Raw genomic sequence first — 22,884 nt, 5'->3', positions numbered from 1 at the left:
CCAGAAAAGAAGAGCCCCGAGCTGTGCTGGCGCCATGTCCTGCGTACGCGGGCTCGCTCTTTAGCGCAACAGCCCCTGCACCAGCCGCTACCCTGGAGCCCAGTGTGCCCCCTTTGCCCTGTACCAGGCTCCTGTTGCCAGTTTGTACCCAAGGCCCTGGGTGCTGCCGGCACGGCCCCACCAGACACGAAGGAAGGGCTCTGCCCCGGCACCCAGCAGGGCAGGACAGACGGCCACAGCACAGCATCCTTGCCCTGCCGCCGAAATTGCCATGTGGGCATGGAGGGGGAGGCCCACAGGGGAGCAGAGGCCAAACGAAGAGGGCAGGAGCACCAGGGAGAAAGAGGCCAGACCAAGAGCAGGAGGCCCACAGCAGACTGGAGGCCAGACACACGAGTGGAAACCAAGCCGAGCATGGGAGGCTGAAACGAGAATTGAGGCCCAGCACAAGGTGGGAGGCTGAACCAAGTGTGGAAGGCCCGTGACAGAGCAGAGGCCAAATCAAGCATGGGAGTCTGACCACAGAGCAGAGGCTGACCCTGGGAGGCCCACTGCAGAATGGGAGACCAAAATGAGGGTTGAGGACTATTGCAGTGTGAAAGCCAAAATAAAAGGAGACCGAAACGACAGCAGGAGGCCCATTGTGGAGTGGAGGCCAAACTGCAGGTGAAAGACCAAAGGGCATGTAGGAAGCCAAACCGATAAGACTTGGAGACTGGAGGCCAAAATGAGGGTAGGAGGCTGAAACAAGGACAGTTAAAGTCCAATGCAGACTGGAGGCCAAAACGGAGATGGCAGCCCAAAATGAGGGGAGTCAAGGCCCGTTGCAGATTGGAGGCTGAAACAGGGGTGGGAGGCCAAAACAAGGAGAGTTGAAGCCTGCTGCAGATTGGAAGCCGAAAGTTGGGTGGGAGGCCAAAACAGGGAGAGTTGCAGCCCATTGCAGACAGGCAACCAGAACAAGGCTGGAAGGACAAATAAGCGAGAGTTGTGGCCACAAGAGCAGAGGACCACTGAAGAATTTGTGTCAAAAGGAGGGTGGTAGGTCAATTCCAAAGGGGAGGCTGAACCAAGGGCAGGAGGCACACAAGGAAATGAAGGCCAGAGTGAGCATTGTAGGCACAGAACAAGTGGAGGCTGGACCGAGCGTTGTAGACCCATTGCAAAGAGGGAGGCTGATCCAACCAGGACTCTGAGCCCAACGTAAAGAACGAATGAAGAGCAGGATACAAGGCCAGGCTGGATGGGCACCTTCCACCTGGTCTAGTGGAAGGGGGGTTGGAACTAGATGATCTTTAAGGTCCCTTCCAACCCAAACCATCCTATGATACTGACATGAGCTTGGAGGCCAAATCCACAGCGGAGGCCGAACCCAGAGTAAAGGCCCACAGCTGAGTGGGAGGCACACAGTGGAGCACAAGGTGAGCTGAGCCTGTGACTCTGAACTCAGGGTGGAGGCCCATCACAGAGCAGGAGGCCAAACCTAGACTGGGAGGCACACAAGGAAGGTGAGGTCAAACTTAAGAGTGGGAGGCCCATGGCAGAGAGACAGCCGAAGACAGAGCTGGAGGCTGAACCAAGTGCGGGAGGCCAGACAGTGTGGGAGGCCCACTCAGAGTGGCAGCTGGACCGGCACAGGAAGGCCCAGCTGCAGAGTGCTGCTCCAGAGGGTGGAGGCCATACACAGAGTCAAAGGCCCAGAGGCCCAATTATTTTCCCACTCTCTCCTTCATGTGGCATTCCCTGCGGAGATACACAGGGACTATGTCCACACTGGGAACCGGAGTGCCTCCCATTCCCTGCCTCTGAGCACAGGCGCTTCCTCCCAGGCGTGATGGCAGAACACTCACCACCTCCTACTCCCATACAGACCAGTTTTGCACCTCCCACTAAAGCATCCAATCCGTGGGCAAGGATGAGGCTCAGCTTTTTTTTCCTAAACTCCTTTTCAACATCTTTTTTTTTTACCCTCTCAGAAGACTGCTAACACAAATAAGCGTACTTAGACCATGACAACTCAAGAGCGGAATCCCTGCAGATCCTAACACACAGCCCCCTCTGTCAGCAAGAAATTCAAAGCAGACTTTCACATAGAGTGCTAGGCTCCCTTCTCTGACCTGGTTTAGCCTTTTTGGATATTTTATGCCCAGGCAATACAACATCCTGGAGGTTTATGCTAGGAATACCTACTGTCAGGCCAATTTCTGCAGTTCACAGGAATTTGCAGTTTGAAGCCCCCGAGGCACACTCCCATCCTCAGCCAGGCCCCAGGATCACCACGCATCCGCCCACTCCAGTCTTAAAAATTGCAAAGCTCATCAGAAGTGCCTGCTACAGCTCGTCCATTTGCAAGTACGCCACATCAGTCTCACTCTACATACAGATCAGGCTCTGCATCAGCTCCTGCCTTAGTTACAGACACTGCTCACGCAATAGGGTCCTTTGCATCTCCACTGAAGAACCAGCCTTGGAGCTTTACAGAAACTCTGAAGCCAAGATGAGAGAATCTCAAGTGTTAGACTGTATGGGACACCTTCAGTTTGCATCCCTGATCCATACACTTAGGAAATAATACTACTACCTCGAGGACAGACCAAAAATGTGACTAGGAATTGGTTTTCATTGGTTAAGATCCAGTACGTTTGTTAAGCACTCATCTAATGTTAAAACCAATGATTCTTAACTCTGAAGCACCTGGAGTATGAACACTTTCTGTCCATTTTAAAGTTACTCTGCACAGAAGGAAAGAAAACAAGCATTTTTTGAACACTCAGCTCTCAGGATAGCTGGTAAAGATCAATTGTAAAAGTGATACATATTTTGAAGATATGAAACTATTATATGTAGGGTCTGACCTTTCCCCTCCCCCAGACGTATAGAGGAAAACAATATGATTAGTGACAAAGCACTACACTATGGTCAGAAATACAAATTACAACAATGAATTACAAGAATAGTATATTACGGAATCAGTAATATAGTACAGAATCAGCGTACAATAAAAACAAACGAAACCTCTGCAAGTTTCTAGTACTACACAGTTCTGATACCAGCTGCAGCCAAACCTAGATTTGCATTTGGCCAAGCAGATATTCCCTTGTAAGTTTTATCATCTAGCCCTACTTGCAAATCCTGTATTTTCTTGACTGATATGTCCAAACACTGTACAGTCAAAATAAAATGGGGGCACAAGAATTTAAAAAAGCAGGTTCTTTATCCTGGCAAGAAGAGGCCAGAGTATGACCATTCAACATCTAAACCCACAGACTTGTTTTTTGAAAAATTTAGTATTATATAGTAAAATTTTATTAGAGACTCTGCAATCCTTGCCCAAGAAAGGGAATGAGACAGCACTGATGTCATTATATTAACCACACAGAAAAAGCAGAGCAAAAAGAGAGCACTTTTCTTGAAAGATCTTTTCAAAATCAGTTGTCTTACAAAGAAATATAAATACTTCTCTCTCAAGTTTACTCTCAGAAAGTGTTGTTTTAACACTGAAATAAGCAAAGCCTCAATCCTGAACACGTGATACAACAAAATGGGTATAAGCTACTCATTATTTTCTAAGAAATGTCACAAGCATCTAAAACCAGCCCAAAGGACCTTGTATGGATATCTGCTTCAAAGTTAAAGAGGTTTAGTCAGAGCATGACCTCGAAATGTAATCGACTCATTCTGATGATGGGGGGTACTTTCTGCAAGCAGTGCAAGCTGGTAGCTGAGGCTGGTCAAACAGCAGTGTAGAAGCCATGGGTTGTTCATCTTCAGCATTCATTAGTCTGTGCCACGTTAAGCTGTACCTGCTCAGGGCCCATTATTTCAGTCACAGCCAAAAATGGATGTTATCCTAGAGCTAAAAATGCAAATGTGCTTTTCCCTTCTTTTGAGTATGCAACTTGCAATTAGTTCAAGGATCCCAAATAAACAGTCTAAAAAGAAGCTGTCACGTACAGACTAGTCTATCAAACCATTTGCCTCTCTAAGTGTGTCCTTTTGCAAGGTGGCATTTTATATTCACTTCTAGCAAACGAATTTGAGTAAGACTAGATTTAAGTGTCCCACTACAAAAAGAGAACAGTGTTTAAAAAAAGTTTAAGAAGCTGGACAAGGCTTCTTCAAATAGCTAACAGCTCTCATATGAGGCCACAGCAAAGACAGCGTCTTTGGAATAACATAAGCTTAAAGAATGCATTTCATGTTTCTTGGTAACACTGCAATTTATTTCCTGGAGTCAGTACTGTAGCTAACAAAAACCCTAAGAACAAAGTTTTGTAGATCCTGATGGAACACCAATTGAAGCTTCCTTTATACATTCTCGGTGTCTTTCATCTTGCCCTGAAAGGAGTCTTGCTAAAAACAATTCCCATGGCCATTCAGTCTCTCGTCTATCAAGGTCAGCAAAAAGCAGGCTAGCTGATACTAAGTGTACTGGTGGGCAATACGAATGGCTATCTGTTTGGATGCTTAAAGAACTCACTTCAAACAAACTAATGAACATCTGTAAGATAAATGGTCAATCAGTACCAATCTGGATTGGTGCAAACTGACAGCCCCCAAAGAAAGCAGGCTTTAAAGCTAAGACCCAGTGAGCTTCATATGCCTCATGCAGTGCGTTTTAGTCAGTAGGAGTTGTTATATGTTGGCTTATGAAATATCAGTAAGTGCCTGCCAAATGACTTTCCAAACAGCAACCAACTTGTCTTCTGGCTGGTTTCAGTGTTACGCAGCTGAACAACTGATCTGGAGTAACTGTGCACAGTGTTAAATGCTAAAGATTTTAGCCATTGTGAAGTTAGAGAGAAGCAAGTATCCACAGCATGTGGCAGAAGAAACGGAAAGTGATGAAATACTGCTTCATGCAAGCATGAAGGCTAGCCAGCATAAAAGGGGAGAAGACAGAGGCATAATGGCTTCTAGGGAGATTGCCACCTCCTCCAGGTAAAAGACCAATTGGGAAGGTACTTAACCCTTCGTGTGCTTTCATCCCTTGACCAGGAAAGCGTGGAGGGGAAGGAAGGTAGAGATGAAGAGGAGGTCACAAACGCACTCCTCCCGATCTAAAAATGGGAAAGAGAAAAACACTCGGGAAAACCAAAAACAAAACACAAATAAATTCTTAACTGAAATAAAGGAACATTCTTAAAACCATGGAGATGACATAAAGCAAGAATGATTTTGAGAATTTGGCTAAGCTTCAGTGGACTTAATTCTTTCAAAATAGAATTGACCTCATGTTAATTCTAATATTGATATTCCAGAGGTGCTAAATTCCACAGAGAATAAAATACATTCACCATAATACCAAATTAACTAACTCCACATAACAAATCAATGCTTCAGAACCGCTACTTCTATCCGAATTTCAAACCAAATGACCAAAGGACCTATACAATCACTGTCATGTTTTGCAAACACTGCCACATACGAAAGAATTCTGACATCTCTTGCTGCCAGAACTGCCTTTATATCAACATACCAATATAATTTAAAATGATCCGGATTTCAGTTTGAAGTTCTTATTAACTTAATTGAAGGCGGGGAAAAACCCAGCCCACAAATTTCTATGCTGGTTCCCTGGTGCACTCAACTGTCTTCTCTGGAATGTGCATGGAACATTCGTCCTCCCTCATGCCAGGCAAAAAACCTGTTAACTTCCAAATACATTTTAAAGGGCTTAATTCTTTATCTGGAAGGAAATACAAGATAGTGCTACCAACAGGGAAACATATGGAAACAAATCCACAAATGTTAAATACATGCCTAAAAAATACTGTCCCATATTCCTGCCCACGGGGCAATCCAGATGCAACAAAAAACTAACTTTAATAAGCACTAGTGTGTGTTGGGTCACTTATCTAAAGTGTGAACACACCAGTGCAGAATCCTTCTGGCTAATACAGAACTCGCTCTCCACTATTAACACATCATACAGGAAAATACTAAACCAGAAGAATTTGTTCAGCTAACAGATCTAAACCATGTTCAGCCTCCAGTTCTAAACTCAGAATAAGAAATTGGTGGCCTAAAGCTTCAATGTTATTTTATTTTTGAAAGGTGGTTCTGAAGTTCTACAAATTGGCACATGCCTGTATATCTCAAGAAAGAAATCCATGAACATTACCTACCTTCTTGGAATACTATTTTTTCCCCACTCCTGGTTTTCAAACAGCCACACATTGATATTTGGCATATATATTGAGGTTAAAAGAAACAGCTGAGCAGAAGCCAAAAGCTCCAGTTTACATATTCTAGAATTGTTATAGCTTTTACTTTTCAAAACATCAAGCTCCTGCAGACATGTTAATACAGCAAACATTAACAATTCTTACAGTTCAAATTCACTCTGAAGCAGACAGTTGAGCAGCTTTGGTACATGAGCATAGTTGGAATAGACAGAAAAGCTGAACATAAGAAATGCAGAAGCATCAGCAGTTTTACTTACATGTGGAGGGAAAGGCTGCAGTCTTGTTATGCTTTCTTCTGGGTATGTGACCTCTCCCATGGGGAGGTAGGGTTTCTGACCTGATCCAGTCTCATACATGGACATGGGTCTGCTACCCCGTGCAGACGGTCGCCGCTTTAAAGAAGAATTGTTGGTAGGGTCTGTGTATTCAGAACCAGTTTGGACCTGATATATATTGGTTGTGGCCTGTCTTCTGAGGCTGGTATTTTCACTCTGTAGCGTTTGAAGCTGAAAGAAATGTTTAGCAGTGGGACTTTGTTTTTCCAATAGCAAGCGTCAAAAGCAAACTGACTATACAATACACGCTTGTCAGCTTTACTAGTAAATCCAGTTACTAGTAGCTGGGTTTGATCTCTTTTTCAAAATCTACTTGACTTGCTTAGTATAAGAGTAGAAATATCTACGTTCCAGATCTGGAAATACTTATGTGCTGATTTCCAGCACTTTTTGCTGGGATGCAAGCTAAATTAAATCTTAAAATTGGCTGTTATAGTTAAAAAACACACAATCCATTTCTTCCAGCCTGGCTGTACTGGCACATGAATCGTGTAATATAATGAGGTTGTGGGGGGAAAGACTGCCAACTAAACAGTTTTTCAAGCAAAGTGATCCATTTCAGCAGTCAATACAAGAACTTAAAAGAGGACTTTAACATAAGGCCCATGAAATCTGAAAATGCCAGAACTACAGCACAGACACCAGAGGCAGCGCAAAGAAAACTAGAGCTTGCTCTGCAAAGCAAGAACAGAGTTTAGCTTATGAAAATTAAGTATCAGCTACTGCTTTCTAAGAAGCCAACAAGAGATAATTTTAAAGCTTTTTATTATTACGAATTTGATGGATAGTAAAATGCAACAATTCTGATTTTTTTTTGTGGAGTTACTCGGAGTAAGTTTGCTATATTAACACATCATAAAGAAAAGATGTAAAAAAAGTCAGTACCAGCAATTCTCTAACAATAACTGAGTATAATATTTCAAACAGCTGATGGCCTTTTAAGCAGGAAATTGCAGATTTACTACTTGCATTTACTTTGCATCATATGAACAGTCAAGAACATTATCTCTAGGCAAAATAGGATTTTTTTGATAGAGCACTTCCCAGAACCCTAAATCAAACGTGCAGACTTCTATCAAGATAATTTATGCTTTTTCTCCCCACTTTGCGTGCTCTGTAGTAAGATGCATGAAGTCTTAAGATTTGAGGATCAGCCAGGAGCCAAGCTACCCCTTTAAAGTTTGACATTAGAGGCAAATAGTCTCCTCCTTCCAAACTTCTACATTTTATAAATGTGCTTTTGGTGCAGTTCTAGCAAACAGCTAATGTAAACTCAGACCAAACTCTTAACTACCTATAAGCACCTAAAAAAATCTGCAGGCATAAAAAACCACACCTTTTTCCATTAGAATGGCCATCAAAATAATGGAACTATTTTCATTTTTATTTAGGAAGAATCTACTCTGAAGTGGTATTCATTAGGTGCAGCTTTGCCTCTTCTTTAATTAGCATCTTTTGCTTAGTAATTGTCATGCAAAAGATTAGATACAGTTGGCTAATAAGGTGATAAAGTGGATAGATTTTTTTAGTTTATGATCTTCTAAGCCCTTGCTTAGAAAAACAAACAAAAAGAAGGGGGGGGGGGCGGCAGCAGCGGAGAGAGACTCTTAAATGACATCTATTGCATTAGAATTGCTGAAGTAGTACAAATATATTGGTGTGTTGCCATAAATAACCCAGCAGAGAATTCCCATATTGTACTGAAGTTCCCAGTAGCTTAGAGCTATGACAGCTGTTATCGCTCCCTCCCATCCTGCACTCTGCAGTGGCACAGGGCTGTATCGATTCTTCACCAATCCAGAGCCACTAAACACTAAGTTAAAGCCCCATAGCTATATATATATATATATACACACACATATCTCATCAGGACATAAAATTAGTGCAACTCATCTCCAAGCGACCACTGGCTATGCCATCTTTCAAAACAAGTTCAACTGCAGCACAGCAATGATATCTCTTCTGCTACACCACATAAATATACTACAGCCCCATTAATTCATAGGCCCTAAAGATTTTTTTTTTACCCTAAATAGACTATACCTGTTTAAAGAAACTCAGTATAAGTGAAAAGTTAATTCAATTGGCGCAGAGAAATGCTTAACCAGTACAAGCTGTTAAAAGACCAAGGAAACACCCCGAGATCACTTAGGTTCCTCTCAGTATTCACCATTCCAATAGATCCGAAAGGCTGAACACAATTGTAATAGAAGGATGGCACTGAACAAAGATATTTGAATCTGCTGAATTAGCTTGGCCTCAGATGCTAAGAGCTCAACAGTTCCCACCACTCTCCAAAGCATCAGCCTCTTTGCCCCAAAACAACGGGGAAACAAGCTCTCAGCACAGGTTCACCTCTGCAGGACCACAGCTTGAATGACATTCTCTAAAGGGCGAGAGCTTTCTGCAGCACACACTGTAAGCCTTGCAGTACTGTAATTATTTGGAAAACAGGATTTTTAACACTAGGTAAAGAATTAATCTGAGGAAGCAGCCAGCCCTTTCTAGGCTAGCATGACAGACAGGATAGTGAACTCAATACAGATATAAATTCTCCTTTACCCCACAAAAACCTCTATTTACCAGAACACTGGCAAAGCATTCAACAAATTGTTGATTTTTTTACATAAGGATTAGAAGGTCTGGTTTCCAAACTGGGATTTTGGAGATTTAAATTCAGGATTTTAGCAAAAAAATGTTCAGTCTTCTGTTTGTATAAGACTATCTAGATATAGTAACTCATATTGTAAATGCGATACCTCTACCTTATCCTCCTCTAGACAAAACCCACACTGAAGGTTTAAAGCAGTAATTGAGTTTACCACTATGTCCTTTACATGCTATTTCTCATGGATTCAAATGCACACAAATAAATCTTCGCCTCCTGGTATACAAAAACTTGATATTGTATTGCCACATTTCAGATTAAAATCCCAATCCAATTTGGCAGCAGAAAACAATTTCCCTTCATTCCATCTAAGCTTATTAACAGAAAAAACCCAAGATACTTACTGGAAAAGTTGGAACTACATTAGATACATATGTGCACACACATAGGATGAGTGCTAGCACTTACTTCTTCATTGCTGAAAATGGCTTATGTTGAAGCAAGACAGCAAAAATATACAAAACTTACAACAACTGTCTTGTCACTTGGAAAACTTAGTCAAAGTGAACTAAGCAGATCATCATCACCTCCACAAAAAAAAAAATTCAAAGCATGTGCTGCACATACACATTTATAGTCTCATCTGATTCCAAAGCAGCTCCATTTTAAAATAAGTTTTCTCACTATCCTAATATTGGGTTTGACATCTTCAGTTTTATTCTGGTCAACTTAAAATACATTGAGGCGTGAAGGGGTTACACTATTGCGCCTGTTACCTTTTTCTGCATGATTCTCAGCTCATCACTCAAGTTGATGTTCACTTTCATTAACTGCTGAATCTTTACCTCAGAAGCCACCAATGCATTTTTAACTTGCATATATTCTTGGGCTGTCACTGGTCCATCTGACAAGTCTGAATCCAGGCTCTGTAAACAGTGAGAGCAATACTTAAACCATTGAGAAACAGACTACCAAAAGAGAACAAGACAATGAGATTGACAACTTTAAAGGAATCATGGTTCAAATTCAGTTCAAATTAATAAGATCCATTCATTAAAATAACTGTAGTCCAATATAGAAGAAATTTGATGTCAATCAACTCTTAGCTCCTCTACGCACAAAAACATTTGTCTCAGCATTTCAGTGACACAATACTCTTTCATAGGGTTTTTGTGGGTTTTTTGGTTGGGTTTTTTTTTTTTTTTTTACTATGCAATACAGAACTGGAAGGTCATAAAAGACAGATTACTTAATATCCAGTGTGCATGTTACCAGGGAAGATTAAACTAGAACTACTAGGTTTACTGCCCCTTTTTCACCATGCTGCATTATTTTCAGGAATGGTTTAAAACATTCAGTCACTATTGTTCTGCTGTAAATACTTCTTCAGTAGGAAGCAGCAAATGTTTGTGAAATACTATGGAATCACTAATTAAGAGTGTTTTGGTAGATGCAATTATTTCATCTGTGCAATTAGATCTGTATCTTAACTCCAGACATGCACAGTGGCGCACATTACTTTTCTAGAGGAGCATTTTATTTACAATAAAAATTCCTTAAATCACAACTTAATTTTGTTAGTTCACAGACTGAGGCATGATTCTGAAATCAATTTGAAATTAATTAAAATACTCATTTTCTGATCATCTATGCATGTTAAATCTCCTCACAAGGGGGAAGATTCACTGCAGATTACCTTTATGAATAAAATTTCTTGTGTGTATAAATATTTCAAACCTACCTTCTGTCTGTTTGATTTAGCTGCATTTGTTTCCAGATCTGTATCTTCATCTGAAGCAACACTGTCATAATCAGGCTGGTCATTATCCTGACTTTCACTACTATGTTGATTGCTGATTGATTTCAGTATCAGTTCCACATTTTCTGTAGATCAACATACACCATTTAAAAATGTACTAGTAAGTTTGGAGAAAAAAAATGGAAGTGCATACTTTAAGTAATTAAAAAAAAAAAAATTCAGAAAAGATCTTCATCCAGAGAGACAATACGAGACATGCCATAATAAAGTATCATTTGACTACTCTGGTTCAAAAAAATTAATTTAGATCAGCTTAATAGGTATGGATTATTACTGTCCAAAACATGGAAGTTTTATAGTTTTGTCTTTTCATTTCTTGTAAGTGTTTAGACCAGTTAAAATAAGTGGTGAGAATCATGCTTTAGCAGCTTAATAAAATTCACGTAAGCAAAAAAAAAATCCCAACAAAACAGACTACACTGGACAAACGGATGTCAACATTCAAATTAAAAATATAGGCAAAAATTAAAAGTTAAAAATATTTTTTGCTCCAGAGGGAGAATTAGTGTTCAGATGTTGTTTCACACTGTCATGGCTAGAACTATGGCTCTGGTTGTTGGCATAGGTATTTGTATTCTTTAATATCTATCATGCTCAAGAAATACAGACAGTAAACATTTTTAGGCAAATTAGCAATAAGCTCAAGAGCATCAAATCACAGCAAAGTCCTGCATGTACAGAGCAGCCAGGAAAGCCAGCATCTAAACCACTGACATTATCCTAGCTGCCAATCAAAACAAGTATCACTAAAACTGTACAGCAGTATTCTGGAAAATTTTACCCAGTTATCATAAAAATCACAACCATCATAGAGAGATGTTCCTGAATTGCACATATCCCACTTGATTTAATTGTATTATAAATACCAACCTTAACAGACAAATCTCCTGTACTTGGGCATTATTTTGATGGCGTAATACATGTTGTCAGTAGTCTGCTGTCCACATGATTTAGGTCTTATCATTTATAAAAACAGTATAAACCTCTTTCTTCATTCATATAGTACTTCTGAACGAGGCTATGGTATTGATTAAACTACTGAAGAACTGCATATAGAAGAGCTGACAACCAAAAGCATACTCACCTTTTGAACCAGTGAGAGGATTCCCCTGTTGTCTTCGTTTGGCATCACTTAAAATATCTATAACTAGCGTAGCAAATTCATGGGCATTAAATCGAGCCAGTTTCTGTCTTCCCTAAATTACAGAATAATGCGGGGGGGAGGGGGGGGAGTACATCATGTATTAGATGAACAGCAGAGTTCCCAGGTAAAACAAAGACTAGAGCACTTACAGCAAGTTGATTGTTCAATTACACTTATTGCAAAAAGTGTGATTTAAATTATCCAGCTGCACATTCCAGGGCAAGGGAAACGTGAAACTATTTTAACCTCCTTACAAGTAGATGCAGCTCTTGTACAGTAATGAAGTACAGTAAAGCAGTATTACTTAGAATACCTAGCCTATTAAATAGAAATAGTTTTACAGTATTAAGAAGATTGCATACCTGATTCCTGGTTGAGGAATATTCAGGATTTACGGGAAGAAAAGGGACCACTGTGGTCTCTGTCACAAGTGTACTATGATTCTGAGTGGCGAGCCAAACTGCTCAAGGAAGGAAGAAGAAAAAAAAAGTTTCTTGTCAAAGAATAAAAGACCACAATTTCAAACACAAGCACAATCAAGTCAAAGGAAGGCTTTTTTCCCCAGAGGGTTCTCTACTTGGTAAAAAACATTAGATTTTTTTCAATTAACGTCACCTTCAGACAATGCAAGACAAAGAAACTACCATTATCAGTAATTACTGAATACAAAAGTACTTTAAACAGAACATATGCTTGCACTAGCATCTTGTATGTCATGTAACAATTCAAATTTATTTTATACACATTTCAGAAAGCTTCATTTACCTGCATCTGTTTCCCTCCTGTCAACTTCATCATACACATCCATGGCAAGTTCTTCAAATAAGTGGTTGCTTAGCTAAGGGCAGAAGAGGATAATTAGAGCTTGAAAATAAACAAAACCTAGTAAGACCTCTAGACCATAGAAAATATAAAAGCACAACTCTGCTCTCCCTTGGCTGTTTTTCAGCCTATATAATTGCTTGCTTCTCAGCCTGCATAGTAAAGTTATCCATTAAGCAGACATATACAACCACCCGATAGCTAGATACAGAGACAACACTACTGTTCTACACTTTGCCTTTACTGGTTAATGGATTTTTTTCTCTCCTATCTGATCACAAAAAGACCTTGTGTGTTTGGGGTGAGGCAGACCTACTGTGGGCATTGGGTATCCAAATGCCACTGTAGATGTGGGCTTAACTGAACCGTGAAGACTCACAAAATGCCTGCATGTTTCAAACTGCATTCCTACAGTGGATGGTTCAAGAGAGATACTTGTGTTACGAAGAACTGCGCTGTTGGAAGATCAGACATGAAATTAAGAGGTCATAGGGCTTCACAGGTGTTTCACTTACTGACATACAGTGCATTAACATTAGTAATAGGTACCAGAGTTGATAACTGACAGTGTAAGCAAGCCTGAATAGATGGCTGATCTTCCTTCTCTGGGACAAGCTGTACTAAAAAGGGTGAAAAACCTAACACTTTTTCTAGGGTTTAGCTTTATTTACAGGAAATCCAGTCCCGCTTTTTCCAGAGTTTGAGTCCTAAATTCTTAACCAAAGAGCCACTGCCATTGTTCTTGAATGCACATAAATCCAGTATGTTGACTTGCATACTGGGTCTGGCTAGGATGGAATTAACTTTCTTCATAGTAGCCTGCATGATGCTTGCTCTGTTTTGGATTTGTGGCTAAAACAGAGTTGATAACCAAACGATTCTATGATAACAGTAGCTCGTTTTGGCTACTGCTGAACAGTGCTTGCACAACATCAAGGCATTCTCTTTTTTCTTCCCACTCTGCCTACCCCATCACCCAGCAGCAAGTAGGCTCAGGTGGGCATGAAGCTGGGAGGACACACAGCCAGGACGGCCAACGTGAATCCGCCAAAGGGATATTCCATACCATACCATACCATGGCATGCTCAGCAATAAAAACTGGGGTGGAGGAAGAAGCAGTTCGGTTTTTGGCTTCCAAGATGGCTGTTCAGAGACTAGCTGGGCCATGGTCTGCCTGTGGGAGATGGTGAGCAATTTCATTTGCTTCACCTGTTTTTTCTTCTCATTCCTTCACCTTTTAAAACTGCCTTTATCTCAACCTATGAGTTTTCTTGCTTTTGCTCTTCCTGTGCTCTCCCCAGTCCTGCTGGGGGGACTGTGTCAGTGCTGGGCTGCTGGCCAGGGTCAACCCACCACAACTTGCAAAAATACAATGCAGGAATCCATCTAGTTCTAGCTAGCTATGCATTTAAACTAGCCACTAACAGCATCTTAACAGCAGAAAGCCAGTTCTAAAGTAGGATTCATATTTGGTTTGTATTGATTGCTATTTGAATACCAGTTCTACACATGCTGGCTTGCTTAGCTGGAATTTTCATGAGCACTAGCATCACCTTTAGAGAAAAACGGGCATTGTTCAATAGAAGAATATCACCGGGATTGTTCTTCCCCCAGCTGCAAAATTTTTATCCTTTGATACAACTTGCTCCAGCTAAAAGCTCTAAGTAGAGGGAAAACACATCCCCACTCTAACTTGTACAAGGATTTGGTCACCAACATTTTAGTAGAACTAGTAAGACGGCATTACTGTCAACTAATTAGCAGACAGTAATGCATTATTCTGGCTTTCCAGAAAGTTAAAGGCAGGGGGGTTGGGCTCGATGATCTCTCAAGGTCCCTTCCAACCCAAAGCATTCTATGATTCTATGAAATAGCAACATTTAACATACAGATTTATATGAAATACATGAGAGCAAGACAAACAACAGAGTTTAAGGTTCTGAACTGGGGAGACAGACCTAGAGATACTACCCCAAACAAGACCAACAAATATTTGTTCTCCATCATAGATTTGTCATCATCTCTGGTCCTCCATTTCTGTCTATTCTCATGTTTTTCTCCAGACTTTTAACTTGCTACAGAGTTGACAGTTATTTATGCAGGAATTAATAGTAGCTGAAACCAGCTTGAAAGATGAGGTGCAGAGTTTGCCACATCCAGACAAAGATGTGTCACACAGCACACTGGAAGTTTTACTTACAGACTGAAGCTTCTTCTTAGCAGCTTTTGCGAGTTCTGATAAATCTAGACTGCTATGAAAACAAAAAGTGATCATTACAACTACAGCATTTAATAGCTTGTTTAAAAACAAATGCTACATTTTGATAATTCAGTGATTAAAATGTCACTTTTCTTTGAAACTCCTTAATCTTTCAGCATTTTTAATATAGTTTTTAACACATTGATCTTACTAATATTGCTAATATAGCAAGTAGTACATTCTTAAGCTTTTCTAAACAACAATCCTAAATTTAAAACAGAAGAATCCCAAAAATCCTTTGGAATATGAATACCCACATTTGCATAGCTCAAGAAGCAGTCAATCTGTAGTGCAACAAAATGCTTTCTGTAAGGAATCTGAACAATATGATCATTCAACCAAAACTCAAGTCCACAGAAAATGCACAGGATTTGTTCCACTGGACTCTGCAGGAGGTAGGTGACCATCAGGCTGGCAAATGGCTACAGCAATAGGGCCATGCTTAAAATTATTCTGTACTGATCAGTAAATAATCTCTCCTATTAGTTTCCAGCCTTGAACATGAGGCACAAGATGAAAATTGTGCAATTCAACAGAATTTATCATAAAAGCCACTGATCAGGAAGCTGACAAATTTTTAATTCATATTTATGTCACCCAGGGAAAGACTCCCCCGACCTACAAGGAGGGGAAGGCTCAAATAAAACCTCTGTATGATTAACTGACATGACAGAGTTTGTGTAGGCAGGCACCTAGACAAGGCGGCGGGGGCAGGGGGGGGAAGAAAAGAAAAGAAAAAGACCAGCAGAGGACATCAGGCAGAGGTAAGACAGTCAGGTTGTACTGCAGGCTCTGCAATCTCAGCAGCATCTTTGAACAAGTCATTTTCTCTGCATGTCAACTTCCTTCTCTGTGTAATGAAGCAGATGACACTTACTCTGCTCTGCAAAATACTCTGCACTGAAAATACACAGTACTTTATCCAAAAGCTAAAGACAGCATATCTAAAAAAATTACAGATGTTAACACTAAGTATTTTACCAACTATTACATAGTTTCTCTCTATAATTTGTACTTTATTACATTTTTTTCAAGAAATTTTGCAAGCAATAAGTTGAACAACATTTACTTACAGCCGTCTTATTTCCAATTGCATAGCAGTAAAAAAAAATAGGGACTTATGATTAATACTTGGTATGTTTCATACAAACATGATTTCATTGATCATAACCAAAAGTTAAAAGCACTCAGATGATCAAAAGTATAAATACCTTCAGGGAAAAATGCAGCTTTCTTGCAAGCATTAGTTTCAAAATGCTGTATCAGGAAACTAACTCAATTGGTCCTTACATTATTGACAAAATCTGTTTCCCAGGAATCCCCATGTGTGTTCCCTTAATGTAATTGTCTTACCTTGCCCCTGCATTTTAACAAATACAGTAAACTTCTATAATTTTCTGATTTTGTTTAAATGCCAATATTCTTTCTAGGAAAAAAAAAATCTTACAAGATCAATAAAGGCACACATTAAAAAGTTAGAATGACAACAAGCTTAAAAGTTGTTTCAGAAAGCAAAGGAAACTTAGTTATTGGTGTTTTTTATTTTGATGTTTTCAGACACGCCATGGAATCAGCAACTTACCTGTCTGCCATCTGAGGTATAACAAAGTGCTGTCCATTCTTATGCTCTAGGGTTGAAAAGAAATTGCACTTTAATAGGTTGTTACTGGACTATAGTTTTCAATCTTGTCAGGATATACAGCTGGTATTCAGTTTTACTAAAAGACACAGTAATGAGAAACCCAAGACTATATGCAACAGGCAAACACAGAAAAATTTATCTTGCATGAAATTACTCAATTTCCAATTACAGGAAGCTAGCAAGTCTTAAAAGAAGGTTCCCACCACAATTTGCTGGTGTTATCAAATATTCCAATTAAGGCTTATCAACTGTATTAAAATTCCATTTAAAAAAAATTAAGTTCTAACATAGGTGCCTTTATGGCACCTAATGGCTAAAAATTTTTAAGTGTGCTTGTGTTCAGAAGCTACCCACTTAACTGAATACTCCCCTGCTTTTGCATTTCAATGAGAAGAAACTGCTTCAAAGAGTTTCTACAATATCCCCTGCAGACTATCCAACATTCACAGAATTTATATTTTCCCTGCAATTCACTCCTTGAAATTAAAACAGTACTCATCTGATCTTATATGTAGGTTTCTCCACACTTTCAGGGGTATTCCATTTATAGAACATGTATTTGTGGAAAAACAGAAAGGAACTTAATTTTTGATTTAGGTATAGTTAAAATCCTGCCATTTTATCTGAATTTTAAATGCATTATCACTATCTTACATCTTATACTTTAATTCTTCATGTATAATTCATATAATGTTAGAGTATTTGAAATGCACAGAAAAAGTATAGTAACATTGACAACAAACATTATATACCCTAGTTTGAACTGTCCTATAATTAACACTGAAAGATCTTGGAGTGTAGTTTTTTCTGCTTACCTGGTTTCCTGCCACACAGATAGAAAGCTAACCTGTCTGTGAGTTCATACTGAATTTCCACCAGGCGCTCAGCCAGTTCATGATGCCCACCTTGTCTGGTTTACACAAACACAAAAGTTACATTAGTTATTCATTTTGAGACATACAAAAAATTAAAAAACAGTCAGAGAAATAGACTTAGTACAAGCCACTGTTCAATGCTGCGCATGTTTCAGTGTACAACATAGTACAGACCTCACAGCAGGATTTTCAACAGTATGTTCCAGTGGGCAAAAATCTATAGATAAACTTTTATGAACTTCCCAAAATGAACCAGTGAAAACTGAAAACCTTTGCCTACTGCTTTGCTGCAGAAAAAAACCCCAGATTATATAGGCTATTTTGAATAGGTTATTTACAATTTTCTAGACAGTTCCTGAGCTTATGCAGCAAACTCACCCAACTTCACATTTGATCAATAGTATTGAGAAATAGAAATAATCTGGTATATTGTGTTCTGCAACCAAGTGAACTTATTCAGTCTTCAGATTCCACATATGGTCTCAATTCAAAAGTGATCAGAGCAATGAGGATGTTTTATTTACACAAATGTGCAGCTTCTAGTTGATCAGTAATGTCCAATTTTGCATATAAACACAAAGAATCTTCAATGCTGTGCTGCAAATCTTGCCGTGCCTCATTACTGCCCAAATAATGAGCAGAGACATTCATGTTTAATTTTTCTTGGCATGAATGTTGTCTGCCCTTGGGAAGCCTAGAGCCTTTCTAAAAGTAGGCTTTCCTGAGGGTGCAGTTCTGTGACTGGATGCGCCTAACAGTTCACTGCCACTAAAAAGCCTGGTTCCAGCCCCTGCTCCCTGACCCATCTGTGCGGTCCAGCCCTTTCCTACAGCAATTCCCTAGTTAATCCGCCCTCCTGGAGTCTACTCAGCTTGCTGAACTTGCAGAAACTCTTCTCCTCAGGTTACTTTTCTGTGAGCTGCTAGATTGGCACAGCCTGTTTCATTGGGATCACAACTGCTGTCTCAAGCATGCAGGAGAACACAGGCTATGAAATTATGAAAGTGCTTATTTATGCTTTTTATGCATTCACTCTTTCTGGAAAAAGTACTTACTAACATTTAACAGTCAAATTCTTTTCAGGACAGAAACATATCTAAGCAGGTTCATTATTTGATTTATGTTAATGTATAAAAGTTAATGTATAAAAGCATCACATATGTCAAAGCCTTCTACCTTGCATAGTCAACTGGAGTTTTTCCATTGGAATCTTGTGTGCCAGGATCAGCACCGTAAACCGCTAATAATTCTGCTTGTAAGGTCTGTCCTGCCTTAGCAGCAACATGGAGCGGGGTGTTTCCTTTCTCCTACAAGTTAAGAAAAATATCTACTTAATCAACAGGTCTGAGTAGAAGACTGGAACACAACATGCATCAGCTGAAATCAGTATAAATATTACATAATTAAGTAAGAACTGATTGTATATCAAAATAATGAAAAAGAGTGTTCATACAGGATGAAAGAAGTTGGCTTGGGCTCCTAAGGAGAGCAATCGCAAACACGTCTCCAGATTCCCTGTCCTTACGCTGGAATGAAGTTGCTGAAAAAGAAGCAGGATTGTACTTAATACAGAGGCAAAACCTGTGATTCAGCATTTGTTTTTTCAGCCATGCTTTTAGGAAGAGGTATGCAAGAATTGTTGCTGTGTAAACGTTTTTCTCCAAGTTAACCTAAATTGATGCCTCTCAACCATCCACATCTCCAGTATCCATATACATTACCCCAAAAAAGTGGCTTCAAGTTAATGTCAAGCTGTATTTGTTTATGTAATAGTGCTGAAGAACAGCAATAGTTATCTCAAGTCAAAAGCAACTAATTTAATCCAGTCAGGTTTCACTGTTCTGTTACACACAAGTTTTAGCTTCTGCAGACTGCCAGAAAAAACATACTAACCTTACTAAGATCTTTGGCAGTAACACTGTCATCTTCACGGCATGGCAAACGATGAACAAATGCTAACATTTGATATTTAGCTCTAATGAATTCTGCTTTATTGGGACTGTAAAGAGAAACCCAAGCAACAGAAGGGAAAGAAAATAAATATTAGTGCTTTCACAATAATACAGATGCTCTAGAAAAATTCACAAGTGAACACTGCATTAGATCTTTGCATGCTACTAGTTAGCAAAGCTAGAAATGGAAAAATATGGTCATGAAAAAACCAAACAAGCCAGTGCAGACCGTCTAACTATACAGAGCACACTTTTGTTACAGACACCAAAATATCTGCAGACTCTGGGATGTAGTGTATATTTCTTAGAAGTAAACATTGAACCTAAAATTATGCCAACTTAAGATTTATACTTGCTATATGCAGTTATTTACATTTTAAAATGACACACCATATTCAGTGACAGAAATCTCTCAATTTTTTTTTTAATTCATCAACCAAACTCAATCTTATTAGCAGCATTCAGTTAACTGAAGCACGTGGCATGAGAATTAAAAGTCTTTTGATTCAAATTCAAGTAAAGGTCCTCACTATTCAAAGCTAGAGGTCAGGAATCAATAGTTCAGAGAATTCATGCAATGTATTTCCATTTTTACAATACATTTTTAAAAAATTAATCATTGGGAATTTAAAAAAAAAAACCCCAAACAACCGCGAACAACTAGTTTACTCCTGTTCTCTTCCAGCAACAAAATATATATAGGCTCCCATTGACATCTTGCTGCCTCTGTCACTGCTGAATAAAACAATCACATGTCTACAAAAATAAAAATTCTGTAATTTTCCACTTACTGCACTTTATCCTGTGGGCTTGCTTTGCGCCTTCCACTCATAACAGAGGCAGGGTCCAACAATGAATGTTCCCATATGGAGTTAGCACCATTATTATACAGTGTTTCAACCATCTGAAATCCAAAGTGTATACAAACAGGCAGTAAAGAAATTTTGCTGCTAGCTGCATAGACTGAGTAATCAAATAGCTATAATTATTCTCAAGTGGACAGCAAGCCAAAGGAGATTCATATTCTGTGTGCCAGTACCCATAACCTACTGGGATATGAGAACCAGGCACAGGCCTAGGAGGTTATTGTGTGGAATGTAGTAAGAACTCCCTTAAAATTCGCTACTCTTCCCAACAGCAGCTCTACTGAAGAGATGCTTGCTATATATTGAAAATTTAGGTTGAAGCCAATGCATTGCAGAAGTCTGAAAGAAAAGTCGAAGGTGACCTTCCAAAACAAAGGTATCAAATTAAAAAGGCATAGACGATTCTGATTTTAGTGGTCCATCATGGCAAAACAGAGAAATAAAAGGAAACTAACTTAGAAAAAGAAAGTTTAAAAGGACCAGCCTCACTCAAGCAAAAGCTTGGCAATTTAAATTCCATTAAAAAAAAAAGTTTAAGAATTTAATATATCTAGTTTTAACAAAGGAAGACACAGTTTTACTTACCTGCAGGAGTGTTGGAGGCCATGGTGTATGCTTGAGATGTCTCACTTGAGAGATATGACGCCCCAAACTTCGATGAACACTACAGCACTCATCACAGATCAGAATCCCCCTGTTTATAGATGCCCAGCAAGGATCTGAAAAAAAAAAAACCCCACCCAAACATTAATTACAACACAGAAGGCAACATGACCTTGAATTTCAAACACAGGGTCTAAAATGAGGAGCCCTGCCTTCTAACCTTAGCTTTACTGCTTAGCCATTATATGAGCTTGTAAATATTACAACCTTGCTAGGCCTTGGGATGCTGGGGAAATAACAGTCCTCGCACTTACTGGGGATGTAGGAGTCCTAGGACAGCAAGGAGACCTGCTGTGGAAACTCTGGAAAAAGCCCCACTGTTTGCAGTTCTTCCTATGAAAATAGAATACTTTCCTTTGCAAGCGTAACAGGACGCTAAATTTATTACCTTCTTGAAGTGCTTACATGTGTGTAGCAGAGTCCTACAGAAATATTTCTAACAATAGCACCTACCTGCTTCGGAAAAACTCAGAAGTCTATGAATAAAAAATGGTAATAGTAGTCATGCTTTTTCACATACTACTCGGTCTTCAGTTCTATATTATTACAATGTTTTTTAATTTCCGCATTAAATAATGACAATGCTCGAGTGTCACAGTGAGAAAAAAAAAAACAGCAAGATAACGTATGTGCCAAGTTAAAGGCTCTGTAAAAGGCTCAGTAACATCAAAAACTGTCAAGCAAATTCACTTCAACTCTGAACAGATCCAAAAACTGAAGCCATAGAAAGAAAACTGATGGAAGGCAGAAGTAGTAAATAATACATACTAGCTATTCTGTAGCTTCAAACATCAAAAAGTGTAAAACTGAGTAGGAATGTTACATCAGATTGAAACTGAATATATGCACAGCAGGATATTAAACTGAGGTCCCTCCGCTGCTCTTAGCTCAGTCTTCAGCAGAAACTCCAGTTTTCTGTCAGTGACATGTGAAACTCAATGTGCCAAGAACCCTGCAGTACAGGCAACTGAGTAGCAAGACAGATCTTCAGATCTAGCACATCCTAGGATAAAGAAACTGGAATTCAAGATCTCTTCCATTTTGGAAAATTCTTCTTAATTTCAAATTCAGAGATAAAAGTTTGAGGCTAAATAAGTGAGTACAACACAAGCTTGGTATCTGATAAGGGATCTTCTGCATCCTGTCAGAATACATCTAAGCAATTGTGCATCATAAAAAAAAAAAAAGTCTTCTCTGACCCATGCAATAAATTTAGTGAATCCCTGAAACATGAGATTTGATCATACTTGTGGTTTTTAAGCAGAGTTGATGTTGTGTGTGTGCTGAAGGCAATGTAGGCAAACCTGTTTGAACCACAGGCCATGAGGGATGGGAGCATCTATTCACAGATGATAACTATCACAGCCCAGAGCCAAATTAAAGCCTATGTTTTAGAAAAAAACCCTATCCTAATTTAAAAAACAAATTAATAACAAGCACGCAACCTCCTTATTAAATCATTGCATTATTTTAACAACTTTCACTTCTAAGAAGGAAAAAAATACCAATGAAATGAGATGCATTAGTGCTAACCTAACAACCCAAGACTGGAGGCAGCCTTCCAGATTAATGAGCCCAGTCCCTTTTCATTACAGACAACCTTATCACACACTCATTCATAAACTAATAGGATTCTTCTGAAAGCCATTACCTCTCATTTCAATCACTAGTTACAGGCTGTTTGTGAGTCTCACTCTGTTTTGACTAAG

General features: G+C 39.3%; 1 protein-coding gene across 7 annotated transcripts in view; it reads right to left on the bottom strand.

Annotated features, from left to right (window-relative positions):
- GIT2 (GIT ArfGAP 2) overlaps nt 1–22,884 on the bottom strand; it is a 33,691-nt gene that overhangs the window by 7,835 nt on the left and 2,972 nt on the right. The window contains exons 2-16 of one of the 7 annotated variants that reach the window (XM_075718241.1): nt 21,098–21,231; nt 20,438–20,550; nt 19,588–19,693; nt 19,148–19,234; nt 18,871–19,001; nt 17,635–17,729; nt 16,760–16,805; nt 15,118–15,169; nt 12,860–12,932; nt 12,457–12,554; nt 12,035–12,146; nt 10,873–11,015; nt 9,908–10,057; nt 6,446–6,694; nt 4,971–5,060 (exon numbers count right to left, since the gene is read on the bottom strand). In XM_075718241.1, coding sequence (XP_075574356.1) covers nt 4,971–5,060; nt 6,446–6,694; nt 9,908–10,057; nt 10,873–11,015; nt 12,035–12,146; nt 12,457–12,554; nt 12,860–12,932; nt 15,118–15,169; nt 16,760–16,805; nt 17,635–17,729; nt 18,871–19,001; nt 19,148–19,234; nt 19,588–19,693; nt 20,438–20,550; nt 21,098–21,231 — 1,679 coding nt within the window. Of the gene's footprint in view, nt 1–4,970; nt 5,061–6,445; nt 6,695–9,907; nt 10,058–10,872; nt 11,016–12,034; nt 12,147–12,456; nt 12,555–12,859; nt 12,933–15,117; nt 15,170–16,250; nt 16,257–16,759; nt 16,806–17,634; nt 17,730–18,870; nt 19,002–19,147; nt 19,235–19,587; nt 19,694–20,437; nt 20,551–21,097; nt 21,232–22,884 lie in introns of all 7 variants that reach the window. The other 6 variants (XM_075718242.1, XM_075718246.1, XM_075718243.1 and 3 more) reach the window with 6 other exon arrangements.

The sequence above is a fragment of the Pelecanus crispus genome, chromosome 11 (genome assembly GCF_030463565.1).
Source record: "Pelecanus crispus isolate bPelCri1 chromosome 11, bPelCri1.pri, whole genome shotgun sequence".
Taxonomy (NCBI): Eukaryota; Metazoa; Chordata; class Aves; order Pelecaniformes; family Pelecanidae; genus Pelecanus; species Pelecanus crispus.
Note: the sequence above shows the minus strand (reverse complement) of the source record. Positions and strands in the feature narration are given on the sequence as shown.